This window comes from Chionomys nivalis, chromosome 1, assembly GCF_950005125.1.
Source record: "Chionomys nivalis chromosome 1, mChiNiv1.1, whole genome shotgun sequence".
Classification (NCBI taxonomy): domain Eukaryota; kingdom Metazoa; phylum Chordata; class Mammalia; order Rodentia; family Cricetidae; genus Chionomys; species Chionomys nivalis.
The window spans coordinates 130,787,777-130,812,858 of NC_080086.1; the positions used below are offsets into that span (position 1 = coordinate 130,787,777).

The 25,082-nt window shown below is 43.9% G+C and overlaps 1 protein-coding gene across 7 annotated transcripts in view; it reads right to left on the reverse strand.

Annotated features, from left to right (window-relative positions):
- Nucleotides 1-1,249: 1,249 nt before the first annotated feature.
- Ltbp1 (latent transforming growth factor beta binding protein 1) overlaps nt 1,250-25,082 on the reverse strand; it is a 390,073-nt gene continuing 366,240 nt past the window's right edge. For all 7 annotated transcript variants that reach the window (XM_057775307.1, XM_057775298.1, XM_057775281.1 and 4 more), the window contains 3 exons: nt 7,347-7,469; nt 3,359-3,508; nt 1,250-2,203 (listed from right to left, as the gene is read on the reverse strand). In XM_057775307.1, the coding sequence (XP_057631290.1) occupies nt 2,022-2,203; nt 3,359-3,508; nt 7,347-7,469 (455 nt within the window). In that variant the 3' untranslated portion in view covers nt 1,250-2,021. The remainder of the gene's footprint in view (nt 2,204-3,358; nt 3,509-7,346; nt 7,470-25,082) is intronic.

The window sequence follows — 25,082 nt, forward strand, 5'->3', positions numbered from 1 at the left end:
CTGCTTGGGGTTAGGAGGAAAGAGGCTGAGACCATGCTTGCAGCTCAGTGCCCCCAACCTGGGCAGTCAGTAGGATCAGATCTGCTAGGAGTGCCCAGGCAGGAGAGCATGTCAGATTCCCACCGCCATACACAGAGATATTTCCAGGCTGCGAAGTGCTCTGCATGGCATATTTAGTTATTACTCAGATAAAAAGGGTTTATATGCTGTACGCTCCTTCTCAGAGTTAAAGTGGTGAGCACGGCTCCTACCTGAAGGTCCCAAAGCTGGTGTTAATTGTACCTCTACCATTTTGAAAGGTGGAGAGAGGCAGAAACAGCACCCAGGGCCACGGTGACCAAGCTGCTTACCATTTTAAAACCTCTCCAGGACAGTGAAGGGTTACAGATACACAATAAAGACAGATTCAGATTAAAAAAAAAGGACCTCTAAATGGATCACAGTATTGGATAAATGTATGTAGCCTTGGGAGAGAGAAGGAAAAGAGTGTAGAGAGTTATAAAAAGAAGAAAATTTTTTTAAAAAAAAGGTAAATTCTTTAAAGAGACAGAGTACAGACAGTCATAGATTAAAAGGAGTAAATAAAAATAAGCCACATAAAGATGGAATATACACAGAGAGTCTGGATTATGTATATTATTGTGTTTTCTCTGATTTTTTTTTTTTTTTTTGATTACAGAGAGACATTTGATTCTGGGGACTGCTAACCTAAACCAACATATATGTTTTAAAGGTTTCTTGACTTCAAAATTTGAGTCTAAGGTTATGTTGCTTTGGAAAAGAGGCTCTACTTCTGTTTCCACAGAGGATGAGAGTTTGTGGCTCCAACAGAGGTTTATTTTCTTAAAGTTCTATACCTACAGTTCAAGATTTGTGGCAAGGTTGATTTCTTCTCCTCGGAGGCCTCACTCCTTTGTAGCCAGTCACGAATCTTGTCCTCTTTCTTCTGACTGTGTCCTTACTTCCTGCTGCCTAAGGACACCCATCGTCTAGGGTTACAGTTGACTCCACTGGTCTCATTTCACTTCCGTTTCCTTCTTAGAGATCCTCTCTCCAAAGAGTCACATCCCAAAGTACCAGGACCCAGCACTCCAATGTGTGAACTCGAGGACAATTATCATCCTGAAACAGTAGCTAACTAGTCCTAACTTACAAAGAGACAGACGACTGTTAGTTAAGAAACAGAGGCTGGGGGAAATGGGGATGGGGGGGTGTACGACTTGTTCGTTCACACACAGATTTTTTTTTCTACAAAAATGGTGATTTTATTTTCTTATACAATGGTAAATATTTTGGGGGTGTTCAGGTTTTTAAATTTCTCTGGGTTGACTTTACGCATCACAATACTAATATATGTTAAGAAGTTCTCCCATTTTAGTCAAAGAAAGCGATCCGATCGATAGGCGATATAGCAATACATGAAAATAAAGGTGTCCCCTCCCCCATGCCAAATGTGTATAAAAGCTTGACAATCACTGCCTGCTCCACAGGACAGACAATTTGGTTTTAAAGGCTCCAGACCAAAGAATAGCACAGCCCTGTGTCAGAACATCTATAATACAGTTTAACAATATCTTATCCAAAGATGTTTGAACTTGAAATTAACGCTGAAGAACAAAACGGTAGCCGAGGAACTGCACAACAAAAAGAAAATCACATAAAACAACTCCACCACCATTTAAAAGCCAAATTTAAGCAATAGTAAAAAAGAAAAAAAAAATCAAAACAAGATAATAATACAACCTCTGTTTAAAATAACAGCCCTGTCCTGCCTCTTCTTCAACTCCACTGAATTTTACATATGAACAGACTATATATACTGGATTTTTGGAGAAATGTCCATTTGGTCTGTCACACCCGTCAGGTTCCAGCTCCATCCCTTCACGGTCTATGGGGTTCATTCAACTCTATGTTGTTTCTGTCTCTGCCATTCTGGGTTAGGTGTAGTGTGTCAAGTATACATCTCTCCTTTTCCTATACACAGTGCAGAGTATATGGGCATAGGTTACATAGCTTCTCCTTTACTCCAAGTCACCCTCTTTGTCGAAATTCAAAGCGGTATTCGATGGCGTGCAGTAGTTGGGCTTGTCAGATGGTACGTAGCCCGGCAGACACAAACACTTGTAGGAGCCTTCTGTGTTGATGCACTTGGCATTCTTGCAGAGAGACATCCGATTATTCAGCTCGCTGCATTCATTTACATCTGCAATAAACCAAACCACGGGTCAGCTAGTCGGAGACATGCAAGTACCATCTGCACCTGAGTGCTGCCCACAGCTCTTGGCCACATAAACCAGACAGTTTCCTCATTTTTACCACTTTTCAATATGCAAGAGAAGCCTTTTTTAGATCTTAATATAGACTACTATGGAGAGTCTAGAATTGCCCTGTGATTCAATAGAACGTCACCATTTTGTCAGCTTGACATTTTATATGGACAAGCGACAGTGTGACTGGTAAGTTGAATGTTTTCATCCACACTGATCGCTTGGGAAGCTCTCTATTTTCTAGATGCTTCACTCTTTTATAGCTGTTCATATACTCAGGGAAACTATTACTTACTGAACCATCAAACTTTAAATTTAAAAGTCAAAAGAGTTACGCGAACCATTCTACCCTTTCTTCTATATTTAGCATCATGCAGGGGGTAAGAGGCAGAGCTTCATGGTACAGTTCTTGCCTAGCATGCATAAGGCCCAGGGTTTCAGTCTCTGCCCCTGAGGGAAATGAAACAATAAGGATTTTTAAATGGGGTGATAACTCTGCGTTTTAGTTGTGATTAAAAAAAAAAAAAAGCCTGGTGGCGGTGGCGCACGCCTTTAATCCCAGCACTCGGGAGGCAGAGGCAGGTGGATCCCTGTGAGTTTGAGGCCAGCCTGGTCTACAAGAGCTAGTTCCAGGACAGGCTTGATAGCTACAGTGAAACCCTGTCTAAAAAAAAAAAAAACCAAAAAAAAAAAAAAAACAAACAAACAAACAAACAAAAAAACAAAACAGGCTGAGCGGTGATAGCACACGCTCTTTAATCCCAACACTTAGGAGGCAGAGGCAGGGGGATCTTTGTGAGTTCAAGGCCAGCCTGGTCTACAGAGCAAGTTCCAGGAGAGTCAAAGCTACACAGAGAAATCCTGTCTCAAAAGTAAAAATAAAAATACAGAATACACCATTGACTGTCTTAACTATTTTTATGTATAGTTCTATAACATGAAGAATAATTATACCTAATGCATATTTCTAGAATTTTTTCATGTTCCCAAACTGCAACCCCCACTGTCTATCTGAACTACATTCAGCTGATCAGAGCTGGTCACAGGGAATCCTAGGGGGAAAGCCTTCCATCAGACACCCTCATTCTTACCGACGCAGGTCATCTTGGCCATATCCAAATGATACCCATCAAAGCAATCACAGGTATAACCTTCCTGGACCCTCACACAGCGACCATTTTCACAGCCATTGAGAATGCCACATTCTTCCGCCTGTAATTCCTCAAAGCTATTTAAAAACCCTGCAAAGGACAAGGCAGGGGCCAGGTTAGAAGTGTCGCCGTCATTCCCTATAGAAAATCACATTACACTGTTGTTATTATTATTAATCTAGTTTATATATATATATATTTGTTTTAGATACATTAACATTAGCTCTAGAATTTACTATCAAGTATACCTATACCCATTATTAAGCATAAAACAATTCAAAATTTTGCATGGGCCAGCCCACTTTTTTAATTCTAATGCTTTATACTAAAATCACATAATGTAGAAAATAAGGATGAGTTTAAGTTTTGAGGGGAAAAAAAGCATGGATTTGAGTTTTTCTTTCCAATTGGGAAATGTGGGATTTTTGAATGTGTCAATGTGAAATTTCGGTAGGGCAGACATCAGGAAGCCTTTAGGGGTGGGATCAGTGGAATTCCTAAGCAGTGTTCAGCAGGCATTTTTAAAGTTTGAGGATGCGCAATGGGTGTTGCAGAAACAAAGCAGAGCCAGCCTGGCTGTGCCCCTGGGGTCTGTTTTCTCTGGCTTCCCAGTGAGCCTTCTACAAAGGCCCACAGGATGGAGGGCATGGAAGTGATTCAAAGCATCTTGATAAACAGGAAAGCACATTATACTTATGTTTAGGAAGCCAAAAAGGCTTTAATAAAGGACGAAACAGAGACACTCTTGTTTGACTCATTTTATACTTTAGACGTTTTAACAACCTAAAAACAACGTGACCAACCACGGAAGTGTTGAGCTATCCTCTCAGAGAAAGAAGCTGTGACTATAAGTAATATAATGGTCTAAGTAAGCACACTGTCACGGTCACCTTCTGGCCACAAAGGGGCTTTAAAGAAATTGCAGCGGAACCTTGAGCGTTACCGGGCCTCTGAGGTAATTCTCCAATGGAACTGCAGGGGGCAGCAAAATATTGCTGCTATGCAGGGCCAAAAGGTCTTAATTTGCATAGAAACCCTCTAAAAGGACCACTTTAAAAAAAAATGCATCCATGAGTGCCCCTGGCCAAAATCTAAAGAGGGAAAGAAACAGGCCATGAAGAAATAGCAGACACATAAAGTTGATTTGAGAAGTACAGAAACAAAAAATCAAATCTTGAAGTCTTCAAACCCAGTGTATCACAGCAAATCATTTCAACGACAGCAAAAGGATTTCACTGTCCCCAGTAGGAAGGTTACATTTTATTGCAGGAATTAAAATGTGCCATTAACAAATGGAACTCGAGGCCTCCCACAACACACCTTCAGGACTCCAAACCAGGTGGGCAGGCCCTGACCCAAATCTGATCTGGTACCTATTTAGGTAAATGAACGCAACTCCATCCACTACCCATGTTCATGGCCTCTGTGGCCATTTATGTGATGTAATGGCCGAGCTGAGTAGCTACAACAGAGGCCGTGTGGCCTGGGAAGTCTAAAACATTACCACAGCTAGTCTTTCAGAGAGTGGCTACTGCATTAATGAATTCCAGTTTGGGGAATGCCGCTCAAACTGAAGATAACGGAGACCACACACCATGAAGGTGATGAGAACTCTCACTTAGCTCCTCTCCCGTTCCTGGCTACTCAGTGTGGTTCTGCCACAGAAAGTGGCAGAGCAGGGAGTCCTTGCTACCCACCAGTCAGAGAGCGGGGGCGGGGGGCGGCACTGGGGAGATGCTTCTCACATGCAAGTTGTTTAAAGGTCATTGTGGAATCAAAACCGGAGGTCAAAGCCCACATGACAACTCCCTATGTGTGACACCAACATGTATGTTGATATCTGTGAACTGAAAAGGGGCTTTCGATGCATGTTGGCACTGAAGGGGAGTTCAGGATAGTCCAGCATGCAAAGTCCTAGAATGTGAACGGTACTGTGGCAAAGGTGACACACACGAGTGTGTGGGTTTCAGGGTCACTTCCAGACTTACCTGTTATTTCTGGATTTGCAGACTTTTCTTTGGATCTGGCTATTTCTCCCCTGTTCTTTTTAAGGAGAAGGTTTACTGATCTCCAGCCCTCACTGAGATGTGCATACAAGCACATAGTCCTGGGGTTGTGGCTATATTCAGGCCCATTTCATGAAGTGGCTCAGGATCAGGTCTTGTCAGTTAAGAAAGCAAGGCTACTAAGCACAAGAGTAAGGAAGGGAACAGTAGCTATCCTTGGGAAGGCCTGGGAAAGGACAGCGGGAACTCTCTAGAACCCTGTATTATTCTTGACCTTGGAAAGGGGCCATATAGGTATGTGGAATGGCAGAACCATAGCATCCTGAATTCTGCAGGGTGATTAGAACACAGCATCCTGTGAAGAAGTCAAGGGCGTCATCTCAGAATTGTCCCTAACTGGCATATACTCAGTCTCTCAAGCCGAAGTCACTGAGAAACTGTTTGCTTCTGAACATGCTACTCAGATTGTCCTTTCTTCTTCCTCCCAACCACACTGATTCGTCAAGGAGGGAAGGTCTTCACATACTAAGCTGGAAAGCAGACTTGGTCAGGGAGGATGGGAGCTGGAGAGGCAGAAACCTGAGTAAACAAATTCTTGGAAGTAACTTTCACCTTCCACTAACTTCTAGGTGCCTCCCCCCCGATTGGTAAGTCTCTTGGGGGGGATCGACAGAACTCACCATCCTATAGTGATATCAAATATGTCTGTGTTGTCCTTCATTAATAAATTTACTGCTCACTGTCTAGAAGCCTCAAAGCAGTGTGCTCTTGTGTTGTGAAATGTAATTAAACACATAATGTGTGTGGAAGTGCAATTAAACTTTGTGTTTTCCCATCAGCACTTGTACTATTGGATCTTTAGAGTCAACCAAAGAGCTCACATAAGAACAGAAGGAGAAAAGAGTGTCTGCCTCCCTAACTGTATGTGAGAGAAGAAGGAAACGACCCTTTGACTCTGTGGAAATAATCCCAAGTGCAACTACAAAGTTCTAGGTGGTACTCCCAGTTGGTGACAGCATCCCCCCACCCCCGCCCAAGAAAAGACTTCAGTATGTTGCAACTCTGAAGCACCTCTAAAGCCCTAACTCCAAAGCCTATGGTCGACAAGGACCCAGCGCGTGAGAATGTGGTACAGCTGCTCAAGGGAGGAGCATCCCTTGTGAGATGGGGATGGTCCCTGAATCTCTATTACAAGGTTGTTTACCATCAAGCCAGCCACCATCTTTCATTCTGAATTGCTGGGTTTCCAGACCTCACTCTTCTCAGTTTGAAAGCACAGATGTCTCTCCTATGGAAACACAGTTTGTGTTTCCTTTCGTCAAACAGGACCCTCTGTCCCCGTAGGCTGTGGGGCATTTCCTTTCTAGAGGGGACATTATTTTCATTCCTGCCTCTCCCCTAAAAGCTCTGCTCACAAATCCAGAAAAAGCTGGCATGCATCACTTCTTACTTAATAAATCCCCTCACAAGTGGATTCTAAAAATCCATTTCTGACCAAGAAGGTGTTTTTTTTTTTGACCACCCACTCTAAAATAAAGATCAATTTGGCATGGTGGACATTTGGCATTTCCTTGTAGGGAAATGGAACTAGACCATGACTTAATATAAAAAGAAATGATTGAGCTATAGCAGTTATAACAATAAGATCATTTTCATTACTTTAAAGAAAATAAAGACAACTATCCCCATCCTCTGCAATACTCATTTTGGAATCCGGTGATTCCTAGCCAAAGCAGCAGGCTCTGTAACTCAAGGGGATTATAAACCCAGCCTTCTGGCCCTACCCCGATATTCTGATGAGTAGGTTGAGACCAAGACCCATAGATCTGTATTTGGAACAATTTCCCAGGGATCATATTTTGAAAACACTCAGTAATCTTGATCCACAGCTTAACTTAACATGACTGAATGACTGTGCTTACGATCCTGAATGAAGTAAGGGTCTGTCTCGGAGCCATACTGTTCACTGAAGTCCACCAACGCATCCCGTCCATATGGCCGCCGTCGCCCCGTCACGGGGATGTTGCACAGCTGTGCATAGTCATCTGAGAGGGAAAGGACATTGTTGGGTTACATTAGACACACACACAAACATTGCATCTCAGAGCAGTGAGCCCGACATCACTCACACCATCCAGAAGCATCTGGAATGTGTGTGGGAGTTCCTCTGTGGGAGCCGAGCTCAAGCACATACTGAATATTAGGGTAGAGTGTAGATAAGGTTCTCAAACAATGACCTGAAAGAGCTGGTGATTTGTAAAACCCATCTTAGAAAACATACAGAGAGAGAGAGACAGACAGAAACAGAAGGAGAAAGAGACGGGGGAGAGAGAGACAGACAGATAGACACATAAGGGGAAAGAGGGGAAAGATAGGGAAAAGAGAGAGACAGGGAGGCAGAGAGAGAGAGATAGAGAAGGAGAAGAAGGGGCAGGGAAAGAATGAATTCATCTTAGAATGAATCAGCAGGCTTCTTGGAAGGGAAGCTTATCCAATCTTAATATGTAAAAAAAAAAAATCTAAGAAATAGAATAGTTCATGTAGTAAGTGAAGAAAAAAACCTCATGTCCATAAGAAAAAGGGAGAGCAAATCACTGGTGTTCATAACACGATACAAGAGCATCTGCGAAGTCTCAGCTTGACCAGCTGTTCCTCTGACTGTCAGACACTGTGTAAGACCAGGCCCTATGAATATGATTACAACATGATGGCCATCACAGCAAGGGTGAGCACAGCAATAAGAAACACCCGACCGCACATTGCTTTGCTCCATCACGTTTTGCTGCAAGCGTAATTAACACCCAATTCACCAGAGCATTTGCCACTCTGACAGATTTTGTTCTCATCCGAATTTTACTGATGCAGACACAAAAGCATGGAGAGGTCACATCTCAGCCGGTGCCCAGCTGCCCCGGACCTAAAGTCAGTAAGCAGGATACAGAGCTTTCTTCAAGCGCAATCTCCTACAGCTTTTCTGGAACACTGGGCCTTAGTCAGCTGCCGTTTCCCCGTAGTCATATCCCCATTCCAAACTGGACCAGCCCCAAATGGTTGGATTCCTAACCTCCACTCCCCAGCCAAGCCAGTGGAATCTTGGTTCTCCACTCCCAGGGGGCTCTGTGATTTAAATGCGTGCCGTGATGTGATGTGATGTCAGGCTCTTTCCTACACTTAATAGCGGTTGTTTGGAAAATCTGGAGAGAAGTCTTTCATGTGCCGAATGCATGAATTATAGAAAATGCATTTTCCAAATATAATAACTAGCAGTTGGTGAAAAGTCTGAGTTTCCTGGAGGTCAACTGCTCCTCCAGGATGCTGCCTAGGAGCAGCCAGGTACTAGGCTCTGGGACTGGACTGACATCCTCCCCACAGTCACCCAAGGTAACACTTCCCGGAAGGCTTCTAGTTTGCTTCCTCCTATACACAAAGAAAAACACCGAATCCAGCAAGAAGGCTCAGTTACTACAGGTGCTTGTCACCAAGACTGAAGACCTAAGTTAACTTCTGGGACCCACATGGAGCAAGAGGAGCACAGACTCCTACGAGTTGTGCTCTGACCTCCATGAACGTACGCTGTCTCTTACACACAGTCATTCTTCCCCCTCTCTCTGCAAATGTCTAACTCTAAGGAAATAGCTGGCATGACCTGTCAAAGCTTGCTTCCAGCCCTGTATGGAGGGTGAAGAGTCAAAACTCACACACTGCGACTAGCACCAGGGAACAGAAAAGCCTCCGAACCCACTGCGCCATGGGAGGGTGCAGGAGAGGAGTCCCATTGCCCCAACCCCTCGCCTCTCACACAAATATTCCAGAAACAACATCCAGACCCCAGACATTCCCAACGTTTTGCATGAGCCATGCTATGAGATGAAATGATGATCTCTTTAAGGAAATAACAGAGCCAGGAATAAGACTCTTGACTCAAACAACGACAACAGCAACAGCAACAACAACAAAACAAACAAACAAACAAAACCCCTGCTTCAAACAGAACATAACTGTTGTCAGCTCTACTGAACATTTGAAAAGGCATCAGGGGCCTTCCCTTTGAGAGCAGAATTGTTCAAATGTTTACAAGTTTTAAGAGCTGAGGTCATCCCTCCTGACTTTTTTTTAAGTTTATACACACACACACACATATATATTTGCTGTGCATCTCAAAGAGGGAATGTCTTTCAATATTTTATAGTCAAGCCATAGTGTGATCAAGGGTGGATAGTAAAAGCGAACCCCATATACTCAGTTTAGAAGACACAGTACAGAGATGGCAGAGAGCTCTCCCCTGAGACATCTGTCAACTGTTAGGGAGTCTCACAGAGACTTGAGGTACAAGGATGTCAAGTGACACAGAGAGGCCTGGCCGGTGCTGCTTGGCTTCACTCCTGGGCTCTCTTCCACCAAGGCAATGAGGTGACTGACAGTTGCAAATGTTCACCCCTCTCAGGGTCAAAGGAGAGACCTCAGGTGGGATTGAAAATTAAGGACAGACCGTGTCCAAAACCAGCTGCTTGGAAGGGCCGTGCTTGAACAACAGCTATGCAGATGTACACAACTTACGTTATGGAAAAAAATATTTTGGATTAATTTTAAGGACAGACAAGAGAGATTAAATTGTGGCCAGACACAGCTAAGAGTTTCCAAAAGAAGCTTCCAGATTTGACCCAGCTGGAAAGAGATAGGGACTGGTAGTCTTGAGCCTGCCTGGTCTTCTCTTCCCTTTTCCTGCCACGCATGGCCACTTGGCAGTCTATCTAGGATTCACTGTTCTTTGCAGCTCACTGTCGTTAATACGCATGCTAAGCTTCAAGACAGTTTTGATCAGATATCAAAACATTACTTCTAGGTCGCATATTTCGTCTTGTAGCAGAAGATTTGCACCTCAGCCCAACACAGGACAGGGAACAAGGACAGGTCTATTCCTAATCCATGTATGTCATCTCTCCTGCCCTCTGATCATGCCCCTCTCTGGTTCTTGGCCAGGGTCAAAGGTAAAGTGAGAACGGAAAGAACATGGACTTTGGAGGCAGAAGCCAGAGCTGGAATGTTCATTGTGCCGCTTATTTTCCTAGTTACCAATTTTGGGCAAGCCTCAGTTTTTATATCTGTCACACAAATTGTATAAATTCTTTACCTGCATGTATGTTTGCTTGTTATATGTGGGCCTAGTCCCTGTAGAGGTCGGAAGAAGATATCAGATTCCCTGGAGCAGGAGTTACAGGTGGCTATGAGCCACTTTATGAGTGCTGGGAATTGAACCTGGGTCCTCTGGAAGAGCAGCCAGTGCTCTTAACCTTTGAGCCATCTCTCCAGCTTCTCCAGAGAGGTAAGTCTTATCTTCTTATCTTCATATGTTAGTCATATGAAAAATGAGATAGTGTTACAAATTCGCTCATAAAGTTTGGTGCTCCAAGAATATGGAAGTTATTCTTTTTTTTTCTTTCTCTTAAGAGAAATCCAGAAACCTGTATGGAAGGCCTGGAAACAGCTAGCAATTCAAAGAGACAATTGGAAGTGACACAGAAATCTGAATGTCTGAACTGAGCGCGATCTATGGGCAAAGAGGGCTGCAGTAAATTAGAAGGACGGAAGAGCGAATTCCAGGCATTTGTTGCTTCCCTTCTGAGGTTATCTGGAGAATTTAATATAGGTGGAGGAAGCTGGGTGGAGAAAAAACATTCATGAACACTCTCTAACAAGGCAGAAGTTGGGTGATTGCCTTGGCAAATGTGTTTACATGTGGCAGATTATGAACAATAGAACTTTATATTAGACTCGCCGATCTCACCATGCAACAAGCCTGGCTGCTTTGCAGTTATAGACCAGGTACATGACAGCTAGTTCAGAACATTACAATGAGGTATGGGTAAGAGGTCATCTTTGGGATCAGAGGATAGGCAAATCTCTGGCATGTCCTGGTCCATGAGCATCCCAAGCCCCGAGGGGGCGGGGGGGGGGACACTCTAGCTTGAAGGTGTGGTCATCCCTAGGTCTGAGTCACTGCCGGGGTCTAGCGTAGGGGACGTGGGTGAATCAGGGCTGGCTGCAGTACAGTGACCAATAGCAGAGCCCTGACGGCTTCCCAGGAGAAGCCAGGAGAACCTCGACTCCTCTCCTTGCAGCTCACTCCGGGCGCAAGCACAGCAAACTCTGTCCTTAACGTCTCTGCTTTCCAAAACTTCCTCTTCTCATGCACACGAGCAACAATTAATCATCTAGTGTCAGGTGCTAAGTGCAGAACCATGGTTGGTTCCCTTAGCCGATTCTGAGGGCCCTCCTTTCTGAGCCTCCATCCTACCCCGCCGAATGTTTCCATCTGGGGATTTAGCCAAAGAGAAATGTGAAATGAATAGCAAATGGAAATATTAACACCTCAATGGCTCTCCCCTCACGCAGTCCCCACCTCCCTGGGCACAAATGCTCAGCTCTAGGTCAAAGCGATGGAAGGGACACATGGGGTGGCATGGGACACCACCGCTAAGTGGTCTAAACAGATCCAGGCCATTGGTCACAATAATTTTCCTGGCACGACAGATTCACAGGGCAGATGGTACTGTTTTGATTTCCACTTCAAATGAAAAAATAATTTTTTTTTAAAGTACTCCCCTGGAGCTTGTGGGTCTGGAACCCCTGCTGTAAGAAGCAATGGGAAGCATATTACTGCACCCTGGCAGGAAAGCCCCATGCCTGATGACAGACACATCTGTGGGGCTGCTCTGGACAGTCACATGTCACAGCGCCACTCTGGCATCCGAGAAACCAGGAGGCAAAGTTTCCCTTGTCCGAGGTAGACTAACTCCAGCTTTTAGAAAGAAAGCAGCAGCTGGATTTGGGTTTCCACATGCTGGGACTGAACGTTTTGAGCAATGAAATTTAAACTGTGTCTATGTGAGAAGAGCAAGGCCCAGGTCTTCTGGAGGAAGTTAGGGGTCACATTTCATTCCGATTTCTCTGCCAGGTGTTTTTTCCTACAGGTTTAAGAAGCCATTATTAATCAACGATGATGTTTAGGAGCGAGAGGAGGGAAGCGGGCATTTCCCACAGTGGCTGCTTAGCCTCAGTGCGATGGAAACTTTCCCTTAACTGCAATGGCAAAGGCTATAACTTTTTCTCAACAGATCATCTTAGACTCTTCCGTGCTGTGCTAGGGAAGGAAGGGGACAGAAAGGACTTAGTGGGTAGGGGTAAGAACTGTCCTGCATTGTATGTCTGTCTTTTTCAGAGAAGAAATGCTTGCCCAGAGATCAGCAGGGAGCTAGCCTGCTTCCAGGAAGTTAAAAAGCATGAAACTGTGATAGGAAATTAGACACACCACACCACACCCACACACACGTACATATAAACATAAAATTGCACACACCAAAACCAGCGGACACACCCACACATGCACATGCAAACACAGAATTGCACAAACCATAACAACCACATCCACACACATACAGTGGACACACCCATTCACCCCCCACATACACACACACAGAGAATTGCACAAACCATAACAACCACATCCACACACAGATACAGTAGACACACCCATTCACCTCTCCCCCCCCCACAGAATAGCACACACCATAACAACCACACCCGCACACAGATACTACAACGGACACACACACATACACACCGAATAAAAGAATTAGAGTCCACAGGCTCAATACACTTGAATTTCCTTTCTTCATAGCTGCTGGTCTGGACCCGCTTCCTTGAATTTCAGTTCCCCTTTCTGTAGAATAAGACTCGGGCCATTCTGTTTTAGCTACATTCAAGTGATTCACTCGTTGCTTCTTTCATTTATACAACTAGAGCCTGACAGTAGCTTGAACTGGGTGAGAATCACATGGGCAGGGTGGCGTTTAGGAGAGGAGAAGGAAAAAGGGAAACCTTACACTTCATCCTGTGACCAGCAAACGAAGAAGAGAAAAGCTAACTCTGAGGGGCAGGTACCGCAGACAGGAAACAGCCTCTGACTAGGGTGTGAAGGAACACGCCTATAATCCCAGCCCTCTAAAGGCAAAGGCAAGAGGATCAAGAGTTCGAGACCACCCTGGGCTCTGTACCAAAATCAAAACCAAACCAACTAAACAACCAGACAAGTAAGGAGGCAATAAGTTAACACTGAAGGACGTGCACCCTGTCTACTGCAGAGAGCATGTGGAAAAAGAAAATGAGCAGCCATGTGCCCTGGAGCTCTGGTGAGCCACACACAGCATCTTCTGTGCGTAGTTTCACTGAGATCTCAGAACCACCTAAGGAAAAACTGTAATTAGGACTCCTTTGTGTCTGACCAGAACACCACAGTTTCTAGCCTAGCAGGCCTAAAGCCAGCAGAGGGCTTGGGGTGTGCTCTATCCGCCAAGCCATGTTCTGCTCACAGCTGCTCTTTTCCGACACCCTAGGAAAATTGCTCCCTGCGCTCCCCAGACCACGAGCATCAGGTAAGCGCTTTGTTCGGCTACAAGCATCTGTGGTGCAAACTCCATTGAGAGTCATAACCGTGAACGCTGATGAGCTCAGCTCCGCCAGGGTCAGCTCTGTCATTAGCGGGATTTATGTTTATTGAATTTGCTCGATTTATTAGGTGAAAGAGATCAAATTGCTTAATGTTCAATTAAATTGTACTTGTCGAGGACAGGGAAGTAATGAAGTCCAAAGTCTTGGCAGGGTTTATATTCCACGGGACTCCTGTAAGCCATAGCACTTTGAGGAAACTCATAGCCATACACCAATCAAGCCTGCCCACCCCAGGACTTCACCTAAGGTCACCCTTCGAATGCAGCCACTTTCAGTGTTTCCCATCAGAAGGCTGCTAGCTAGCCAGACCAGCTGACAGAAAAGATGGTTGGCTACAAAAGCAATACTACTACTAAATAAATAACTTTTTTTCAAAAACGGAGGCCCCCTTTGTGTTCTAAAACTCGGATTCAAATGTTTATGTTCTTGTAATAGCATTAAGCTAAGCCACACGGGGAAGCCTGAGAATAGGGACCGCTGACAGGAATTCCTTACAGAGAACTTAATGGGAGGCTTCTCCCACTTCTTAGTCATCGGGCTTTGGAAAGACACCACTCTGGTTTACTCTCAGGCAGTCTCAAAAGAGACAAGGAGTGGGGTTACCTCTGTTGGGAGATAAGAGGCAAGGCTTAACAATGTAAAGGGGGCACGGGGGAGGGCTTCAGTACATTCCTTTTGTTTCTTTCTCTGTGAGGATGGGTGAGTCGTGTCATTTCATTTTCCCTTTCCTGCTCTTGGAAGTGACAATTTAAAAAGCCAACAAATTACAAAACACAAATATCATCCATAAGGAGTCCATTATTGCTTTGCTTTTCCTGATAAAGCAATAAAAATTATTTATAAAGAGAAACTAAATGTATATTTAAGGATAAGAACACGTTCTGACTAACTCACATACTGTTACCTAACACTAAGTGGTTCCATGGTTATTTGTGAAGATGTATTCCGTTCAGTTACAGAAAACAAGACATCATTGCTTTGCAAGAACCTGGACTTATTTTAAGATCACTGATTCTGTTTTATAATTTCTTTGTATGTTGCTAATTTACCTCACTCTAAAGCGACTCTCCTCTTCCCCCAGGACTATTTACAATCAGTTACAGTCCTAACAGGGTTCATACTGGCAGTGACCTCCTTTCCCATCCCTGCTAGGGACTCATAGGTTACCAAGTGAGTGGCATCTTGTAAAGATGAGCGGTGTGCAGCCAACACAATTGCTCAACCCCTCTGCTGGTTCCTAAGACTCAAGGCTCAGGGACGAACATCAAAAAGGAGCCAATTTGTCAGGAATCCTCCTCACTAAGCTCCATTTTCTTCTTAAAAGTTGCTCCTTACATAAAAGATTGGCTATTGATGGTGAACAAAATGACTTCCCTAGGCTCGATCCTCTGCAAATTAATCTGAATGTGAGGTTTAGTTTTTAAAAACTGTGGATTGGGGAATTAAATCAGGACCTCCACCACGCTAGGCAAGAGTTCTAGCAGAGTCCCACCTCAACCCCATACCCCTAACCTCTAACTGCTCTTTAAGCTTTTACTAGGCACCTTGCCTCAGTTAAAACGGACACGATCCGTCTGTTGCAGAAAGGAGAGTAGATGAACCTTCCCCTGCTGTCATCTCTCAAGCTTGCCTGTGATAGCCAGAGGTTACCATTTAAAAGCCAGTTGCCAGGGACTCTGCTCTGACCACAGCCATTTTACAACAGGTTTATTAAGAAGAGGTAAAAATAAATGCAACCGTATCTCAGTTGAAAACCCAAAGACCAATTCGCCCAGGGCTGTAGGATTCTCCTAGTCATTTTTAAAGCAAATCTCAACCGGCTCCATGATGAAAAAGAAAGGAAGGAAGGAGGGAGGGAGGGAGGGAGGGAGGGAGGGAGGGAGGGAGGGAGGGAGGGAGGGAAGGAAGAAAGAAAATCCATCAACTTGTATATAAAATGTTCAAAAGCCAAACCTACTCAGAATAAACCTCTCAGCCCAAGTTGGCAGTAAACGGAAACTTGTAGAAACCTGGACTTATCATCTCTGATTTCAACATGGAAAGCTGAGGCAGCTGAAGCAGTTACTTTTGAGATCAACCAGATTGCTTATATCTAGAACCAAGCACTGGACTCTGTGATTGGCTTATTTCATCTCCGTGCCTTTACTTCCCTACTTCGGCTTGCTAGCTTAGATTCGGATATGACGTCAGCGGGGCTCCCGCCCTTGAACATTTAGGATTAATGAGTGTAGCCAATGTTTTGCTGGCACTGCAAGCAGTGTAGCCCCCGGGAAAGGAAGCTTGGATTAAATGGCTGCCCCACCCACCCACCAAACCTAGTCATCCAAATATTCAAGTTTTACAGGTGCTCACGTCACTGTGGCCTGTGACCTTCTGCTGATCAAACTCTCGCACAGTGATCAGTGATCTGGGATTGTGGTTGGGGACACTGGGCCAGCGACTTCAACCAGCATTTTCCAGCATTCGGGGGGCACTCTGAACCTAGCAACAGTGAGGGGCTTCTCTAGCTGGCTTCTCAGGGACCAGCTGGCCCTCGGCACTCCAGGAAACGAGGTTCAGAATACAGATGATTGGTCCACATTTCCAGGGCTCTGGCTTCCGCCCTTCCTCTGTCAGGATTTGCTCTTTTTAGACAATCCTTACTCTTACGTAAACCATGTTTATTTGTCTACTGACATGTTCTAAATAAATGGCTGCAACATGACCATAGCCCCAGTGGGGCTTCCTTCTCTACTCCTAATGCAACCACCAGAGCACAGTTTTAAAACCCCACACTGGAGGCTGCTTCCAGCATCTCCCTCTTACCTACCATTCCCGCTTGTACCTGGCTCCATTGTCATTTGCTCCTATTCATCTGGCCCCTTTCCCGTTGAGACCTTCTTCCCAGGGGACCATAAGCAGCTGGATAGAGTTTGTCTCAGTGGAAGCCACTGATTATAAACATCAGCACACAAGACAGCCACATGATCCTATTTACATGGAGACAGCAAGGACACATGACTGGGAGGGCACGCTTGCCTCATGCCTTGGCTCTTGGTCCTCCAAACTGCCTGAGTCAGTCTTGAATTTCTCCATTCAGTGACCTCGGTTTGCCTAAAATGGCAATTCTACAGTCAATACAGTTAATAAGGCCTGTACTAAGGCTTTATTTAGAGCAAAGCGCTCTCTCCTGCTGCTGGATACTATGGATGCCTACTGTGTTTAAAAGAATCATGTAACAGAGTGTCTCACAGACACCCTTTGTCATTTCAGTCTGAAATGTATTTGTCTTAGAATTAGGGCCTTAGGTTGAATGAGAATTAAAAGAATTTGAATAAGAGGATAAATGGTATTTAAATATATTTAGAAATTGAAATTACCTCTTTGTTTCTGAGACAGGATCTCCAACCAGGCTGCCTTGAACTATTTTTTTTTTCTTCCGAGACAGGGTTTCTCTGTGTAGCTATGGAGCCTGTCCTGGAACTTGCACTGTAGACCAGGCTGGCTCAACCTCACAGAGATCCTCCTGCTGGATTAAAGACGTGCACCACCACTGCCCGGCCTGCCCTGAACTGTTCAGGTAGGATGAGGATGACCTTGAACTTCAGGTCCTCTTGCTTTTACAGCCTAGTTTTCAGATCACAGGAATGCACCAACATGCTGGGTTTACGTAGTGCTAGGGATTAAACACAGGGCCTTGTGCTTGGTAGACAAGCTTTCTACCACCTGAAGCTTCTGTATTTAAGCTTGAATTCTGATATTAATAAGGCTGTTCAAATGTTAAGATGATTTGATTGATTGATTGACTGATTGATTGGATTTTCAAGAGAGGATTTCTTGGCTGTCCTGAAACTTGCTCCGAAGACAAACTGGCCTTGAACTCACAGAAATCTGCCTGCCTCTGCCTCCCAAGTGCCGAGATTAAAAGCATGCGCCACCGCCCACCAATGTTAAAATCATTAAGAGCTGTGGGCTGCCCTTTCAGGACTTGAGAGAAAGCAAGTGGACAGCATTTATGAAGGAAGAGTTAAGACACTGTCAGAACTTAGATAAAGCAGGAAATGTAATGTTTTCTTGGAGAAAGAAAATAAGAAGAAAGTATAAACCAATGCATTTCCTTTTCCCTTTTTTTTTTCATTTGTTTTTTTCAAGACAGAGTTTGTGTAACAGCCCTGGCTGTCCTAGAATTCCCTCTGTAGACCAGACTAGCCTTGAATTCACAGAGATCCACCTGCCTCTGCCTCCCAAGTGTTGGGATTAAAGGTGTGCACCACCGCTGCCCAACTATGAATGAATTTTCTAGGAAGTTGGTTTTGGATGACATCCTGTAACATAATCAAGTCTAGGTTTTTAAATTTGTAGCTTGAGTACATCCAATGTTCATTCAAAAAGCAACCTTAGACAGTCCTCTCCAGACAAAGCCCCTCTAATACTTCACATCTCTTTACGCTGTAGTTTTGGAGCCTGTGGAATGTGCAAAAAGCTTCTTCACCAATGTGCAGTGCTATTGAGGACACGCTAGTTTCTAAACACTGGCACCCTGAACAGTTCCTACACAGCCTTGCACCTGGCACTATTTCTGATGCTCACCTCCCCTCAGAGTCACTCAGCCATGCCCAGCGAGGCAACCGGGTAGAAATGGCATGAGCTCAACCTATTTTCTGGACTGGGATTTAATGATAATCACTTGACACTTATGGTACTATCCAACCACCCATGCAGTTATCACATCTAATGAGTGAGCGCCCCCTTGAGGCAGGTGCTGATACTGCCATTCCACACAGGAAGGAACTAACAGTGCCAAACAGAGGTATGAATATAATTCACTATTGAATGTTGTTTCACAGCCATTGCTTTGTAGAGAGAAAACTATTTTGCTTTTGTGGAGGGGTGGGAGGAAGTTTTCTAAGTAAATGCAGCAATCTCTTCGGTGAGAAATAGTATATAAGCTGCAGGCCAGCCTATTTTACATGGCATATAAAATTCATGGGCACAAAAATTCAGCCCCAAAGAACTGGACCACTTGCCTTCTTGGAATACTCCCAATTTGACATCTACATTCTGTCTACAGGCATGGAGACCACGCAGTTTAGAAGGCTTGTCTAGTTTTGTCAATCTCCATTCTATTCAGTTTGTCACTACTTTTCTTGAATCATAGCGCTCAGAATCTGGGATCAAAAGGACAAATGCTTTCACACTAAGACAGGATTAATGATTATCAGTTCTCAGAGAGATCCCAATTTCATCTAAAGGCGAATCGGAGGAACTCCTCCAGTGCAATGAGAAGAACCGATTCCCAAACCCAAGCAGATTCTGGGTCGCTTGAGTAAAGGCGGCGGCCCTCGGCTGCGCCTCACACGTAGGATGCTCCAAGACTGTTATTAGCACCCTCTAGGAACATATTTCTTGGAAAAGCCTTTACTCCGTGAAGGCTGAAAGGCTTTTTGAAACCATCGTCCAGTCACAGTATTTTCAAAGCATCATCTTGGAGTCAAGTGTCTGTCGTCCTTTACAACTCAAGGCTCTTATGTAACGTTTTACACTGAAGGCTTTGGGAGGGTGGGAGGTGCGTGGCTGTGGAAATCTCTGGCTCAGTCTTATCTAAGGCAGATTATAAGCAATTTTGGCTGGTAAAACTATATAAAAGCATTGTACTAGATTAGCAATTAGGATATTTCCAACACTTTGGCATAGTTAACATACCACATGCATATTTAGGAGAATATTTGGGATTATGCACCTCAGTTCACAATTGCATCTTACATTGCAAACACAAATTGTGAATTTGCCGCAAACCTTTCAGCCTACCATAGAGTATGTGTTTCATAAATAACAAATGAAGGAAGAAATGTATGACTTAAATTTAAATGCAAAGTTTAAATTTAATTTAAAAGTGAAACCAGGAAAATGACACACAATTTCGATTTCATCTCAGAAAAATTACCTCTCTTCTTGTCACCCGCATGAGGAGCATAACTTACATGCGAATCATTCTTGCTAGCATTAACAGGCATACGAGGAACTTATATAACTTAATAACCTATAAAAACTTTCTGTTTAGGAAGTGGCTACCTAAATAGGAGGCATTAGGTAACTCTGACTAGGATCCTCGTTGTATTCATCACATGGCTTTGTGCTATTTATCAATCATTCATTTAAAACTTACATGGGGAAACAGAGGTGACATCCGTACCTAGTCCCTGTTTTCTGATTTCAAGTCTCAGATAGACATTTCTATTTATTTAAGATAAGATAACTTATATTATATGCATTATAATATTTATATAGTAAAAACCATGTGTATGTTACAATATGTATAGTAAAAGCATATTCAAGTAGCGAAAAGGTGCTAGATTTATCAGCAGCAATCAACAGTTATACTTGTTCTTCCTTTTAATTTATTATGCAAAGGACTGTTTTCCCAGGTTTTTCTATGCCTTTAGATACAATATGGCTTACAGCTGGCAAGATGGCTCAGTAGATAAAGATGTTTTCTGGAGAGCCTGATGACCCAGGAAAGATGTGACAGAAAGGAAAAAACTGACCCCTGCTAGTTGTCCTCTGACCTCCATACACACACTGACACACTGATGTACACACACACGCAAATACACATGCGAAAACACATCCACACACACGCACACACAAACACACACACATGCACACACAAGCGCACACACATATGCACACACACGCGAGCATACACACACGTGAGCGTACACACATGCGAGCGTACACACACATGAGCATACACACATGTACACACACGCACACACATACGCACACACACATGATCAGTAAATGTAATAAAAGTTTGAAATATGGCTTAGACTGTGTTCTCCATGAGGATCTGTAGCTATGCTTCATTTAGAAAGCTTGCATAGTCTTTCCCACTGTATAGATGTAGCACAACTCATCGGTCAACTCCGGGCTCGGTTGATTCCATTTCCCCTTATTACAGAGCAGCTGTGTTTTGCTTATTATCAGCACTCAAGCACACCTATAGACAAGCTCCCCAGACTAGACTCAGTGACTCGGGAATACATACGCATTTGTTTCTCCAGATTGTTTCATTGTTATACAGAAAGACAACACCTCTATTTGTTGATCGGTATTGAAATATAATTGAAATTTATTATTTTTTTGTGCCACTAGTGTTCCCAATGGGACATTAACAGAAACAAAAGCTGTTCTGACCAATACCTGAGCTTTCAAGAGTGTCTCAGAGGGGCTTACATGTTGTAGTACAACAGACTACCAACAGGGGGCATTCTCCCAACACAGCAGTTATCCCATTAAGCAAGCTCCTGAAATGCAAAGTTTTAAGCAAGGACTCTATCAAGACCTTATGTTCAGTTAACTTACTACCTGGCTCTCTGAACGATTTATTCACCGGGAGTAAAATTCCTTAAATAGCATAATTGCAAATATTGTGACTCCTGGGTATTGTAGAATCTAGGGTCCAAACATGTCTTTCCTCGCTCACAGAAAGATTTTTATCTCCATTTGATAACAATACAATATATATGTATAATAATTCATAAGTAAGCTTTTCCAAAAATTAAGTTTAGACTTTACTTGGCCAAGAATGACTGGCTTTAAGTCATTAGCCGGTTGAATATACGTGACCCACCTTGCTGCCCGTGTACCTGGGGGGCTAGGTGGATGGCGCCTTCACGTGGTTCCTTACACTCACTGCTCGCTCTAAGCCCTGTCCCTTTGCTTGCGCACCACACGACGACACAAAAGGCTACAGATTTCATTCTCCACTCTTACTTTCATGCTCTTTTAAATACTGTTTATTTCAAAGGCACTTTGAGTTCTCGGGGAGGGAGGACTTGGGAAAAGATAAGCCGGTTCCAACAGAATCAAAGCCTGGGTCTGACCCCGCCCATTGAATGGGGCCTGACAGTGTAAGCTCCCTTTATTTGCCTCAGAGGAATCTCCTCTTCCAGAAGGAGGCCGTGGTTGTGCAGCTAAGACTGAAGAAATGCTACCTTTCAACAATGTCTGAGTCAGAGACCCATGAAAACCAAGCAGGAAATGTCTAATCAAAGATCCCACATTCTGATAACAACAATCTCCTTCTAGCCTGGCATGAAAATTTCCCATGTCTGCCCTCTCTCTCATCTGAAATATGGACACCGTGGTTTATTTGGGTTTCCAATTGGTGTTCTTAACAGCCTTGCCTTTCATAGTCTCGCTCCATGTGGCGATAAACAGATCGTATTTGGGGGTCCTCCCAAATGAGTTCTAAGACTAAATGGCAGCAGAGGGGGAGGAAGAGGTGGCAGCAGTGGGGACAGGGCTAGCGAGGCCTCCGGGGTGAACATGTGCCCACCACATCCTTCACTTCACCACATTCTGAAACGTCCTCCTAAACAAGCCTGCCGTTTGGTCCCTTTAACTAGCTGAGGGCTGACATAACAACCAGAGTGGCCCCCAAAGTGAACGGAATGGCACAATGGCATAGCTTTCCTCGTGTGAGTTCCTCCGAGCATAATCTTTCACCCTCCACTCACTTCGCCCACATGTGGTACCAACACACCAGACAGCTTCAGAGAACCGCAGGGAATGGGCCGCGCCTACAGCCTCCACCTGCCAGGATTCCCAGACTTGCTGCTCTAGCAAGAATTAATGCCTGTGACCTATTGGACCAGAAGTGTGAAGCCCTGTTCCGAGCCAAAGCTGTACTTTACACTGCACTTTAATGCTCGAAGCTGACGACAGGCACTGCAATTTATTCTCCAAATCCCCCAGTACTGTTTCCATCAGCAACGGATCATTCCCCCAAACAGTACGGCCCTCCTGCAGAAACTGGAAGGTTTTGTGTCTGGCTGGCTGGGGCTACTCCAGTGTTTGAATTAACAAAGGACAAGGCTGTCCTTCTCAATTGTCAAGAGATGCAGAAATAGTGCCTTTAAGAGGCTCATGGACAGAATTATGAGCATCTCATTTTAAAACTCACATTCTCTGGTTCCTCTGAAAAACAAGAGACTCTCATTGTGAAGGCAAGCTTGAACAGTCTCAGAGGCCTCTTGGTAACCCTGGATCTCACTAGCTATTGGGCCCACCGTGGAGGCCCAGGCCTCAGGGTTTGTCAGAACACAGAAACCCTATCATCCCAGCAACCTCAGAATCAGGGCTGGAGTTCAGATGAGACTTCAGCTCACTGGCTTGCTCTTGATGTTCATAAAGCAGCAGTGTAGAAGAGACACTTATATAATGATGACAATTATTTCTGCATTGGTTGATCACCAATTCATGTTCAGGTGTTAGGAAACCATATATTTTATAAGGACCTGTTGGTGTAGTGGCGTAAATGAATGCAGACAGATTGTAAAAATATATACAGTTTTAATGGGGAAAATAGACTTACAGAACCAGAGGTTCCCGCGGAGAACAGAAAAGCAGAAGGGGCGGCTGGGAGCACACCCGCAATCATTATAAGTAAAAAATATCCTCGGGAGACAACGACCCCTGCTAGCAAGGTGATTGGCTGGGTCTCCCCTACAAGGACCTTTGATTTTTAATACATTAGAAAATGCATTTGATTTGAATATATTATTTTAGTGTGTATGTATAAATATATACAAATTGTATATATAAATATATATGGAGCATGTTTATATGTATGTGTGTATATGTATGTATGTACATATGCATGTATGTATGCATGTATACCATATGTGAAGGTGCCTACAGAGGCCAGAAGAGGGTATCAGGTCTTCTAGAACAAGAGTTACACATGATTGTGAGCCACCTGACATGGGTGCTGAAAACCCAACTCAAAGTCCCCTGGAGGGTAGAAAGTGTTCTCTCAACCACAGAGGCATCTCTCCAGTCCTGATTTGAAAATCTCTTTTGAAAACCCAGTCAATTAGTATGATTATCAAAGGTGCTTGGCTTGTCAGTCATAGGCAGTATATACAGTATCACAAGATCAAACTGGAGACAGAATTAAACGTGGCTCTACACAAACCCTTCCTGAAAGGCAGCCATGACTACCATCACAGTATAACCAAAGGCCAGAGCTGTAAACAAATTATGCATACCACACCTACAAATAAGCAAGAAGACACAAGCCCAACTACAGCACAATTCACCTGTAAGCATAGAAAAGAATTTCAAATTCTTAGAAACAAGGGAAATGCATATAAAATATATATTTACCCACAGGGTAGAAACAATTCTAAAGGGTTAAGATTGTGGCTCAGGAGTGGGCTTTGTGTATCGCCCAAGATTCCTTTCTCAATACCATAGCATTCTCCAAAGACCAAGACTGATTTTAAAGACAGAGTATTGCCAGCGGTAGAATGGCGACTCCTGCCCTGGGTATAATTTTCCCAACTTTGCATTGGTAGAAATAATAAGAGTCAGTTAAAAGCGAACGTGCTTCGCAGCCTGGTGCTATAATTGTGGGAGTTTTCTCACTGGCAGTCCTATAGCTACACACACCGAGGTTCTTTGTAGCATTGTTTACAATGGGAAAGTCAGGGTTGAGGCCCAAAAAGACAGTGAAGGAACAATTGCAATGTCCAGAATGAGATGCGGCTAATTAAGCCAGGCTTTGTAGATAGAACAGGTTCTAAAACATCACCAATCATAAAGTGCACTTAAGAGAGATGATGCTAAAATGTACAGAGCATGGCTTGTGGGCATTTTAAATGCCACTGGTGTTGACATATACCATCACCGCAACAAAGCATTGCACAGACAGGTGGTATTGAGCTCAGCTTTCAATATTACACTACAGATATATCGATGACTAACATAATCTATAATAAATGGATGCATAGCAAAAAGCCTACGGGGCTCAAAGCCCAACTGTCAAGAGTAAACATCTTCAGGGAGTGGGATAAAATGTGACCAGGCAGGTTGAGGGAAAAACAACATCTTTGCTTGTTTTAATTCTTTCAGAGTTATGTATTATGATGATGATGATGATGAAGATGATGGTGATGGTGATGAAAAACACTGTATAAGAACAAGGAGACAGAAGAGGAGCTGAAGCACAATAAGGAGACCCAGGCCTGGCTGGATCACCTCCCTACTGATTTCATTCTTGTCTTCTGGTGCCATCCTCGGCCTGAGGCACTGGCCATCTCTAATCACACGCTCACCTACCCTCACCACAACCCAGTGAGCTAGAGACATGAGCGCACCCTCAA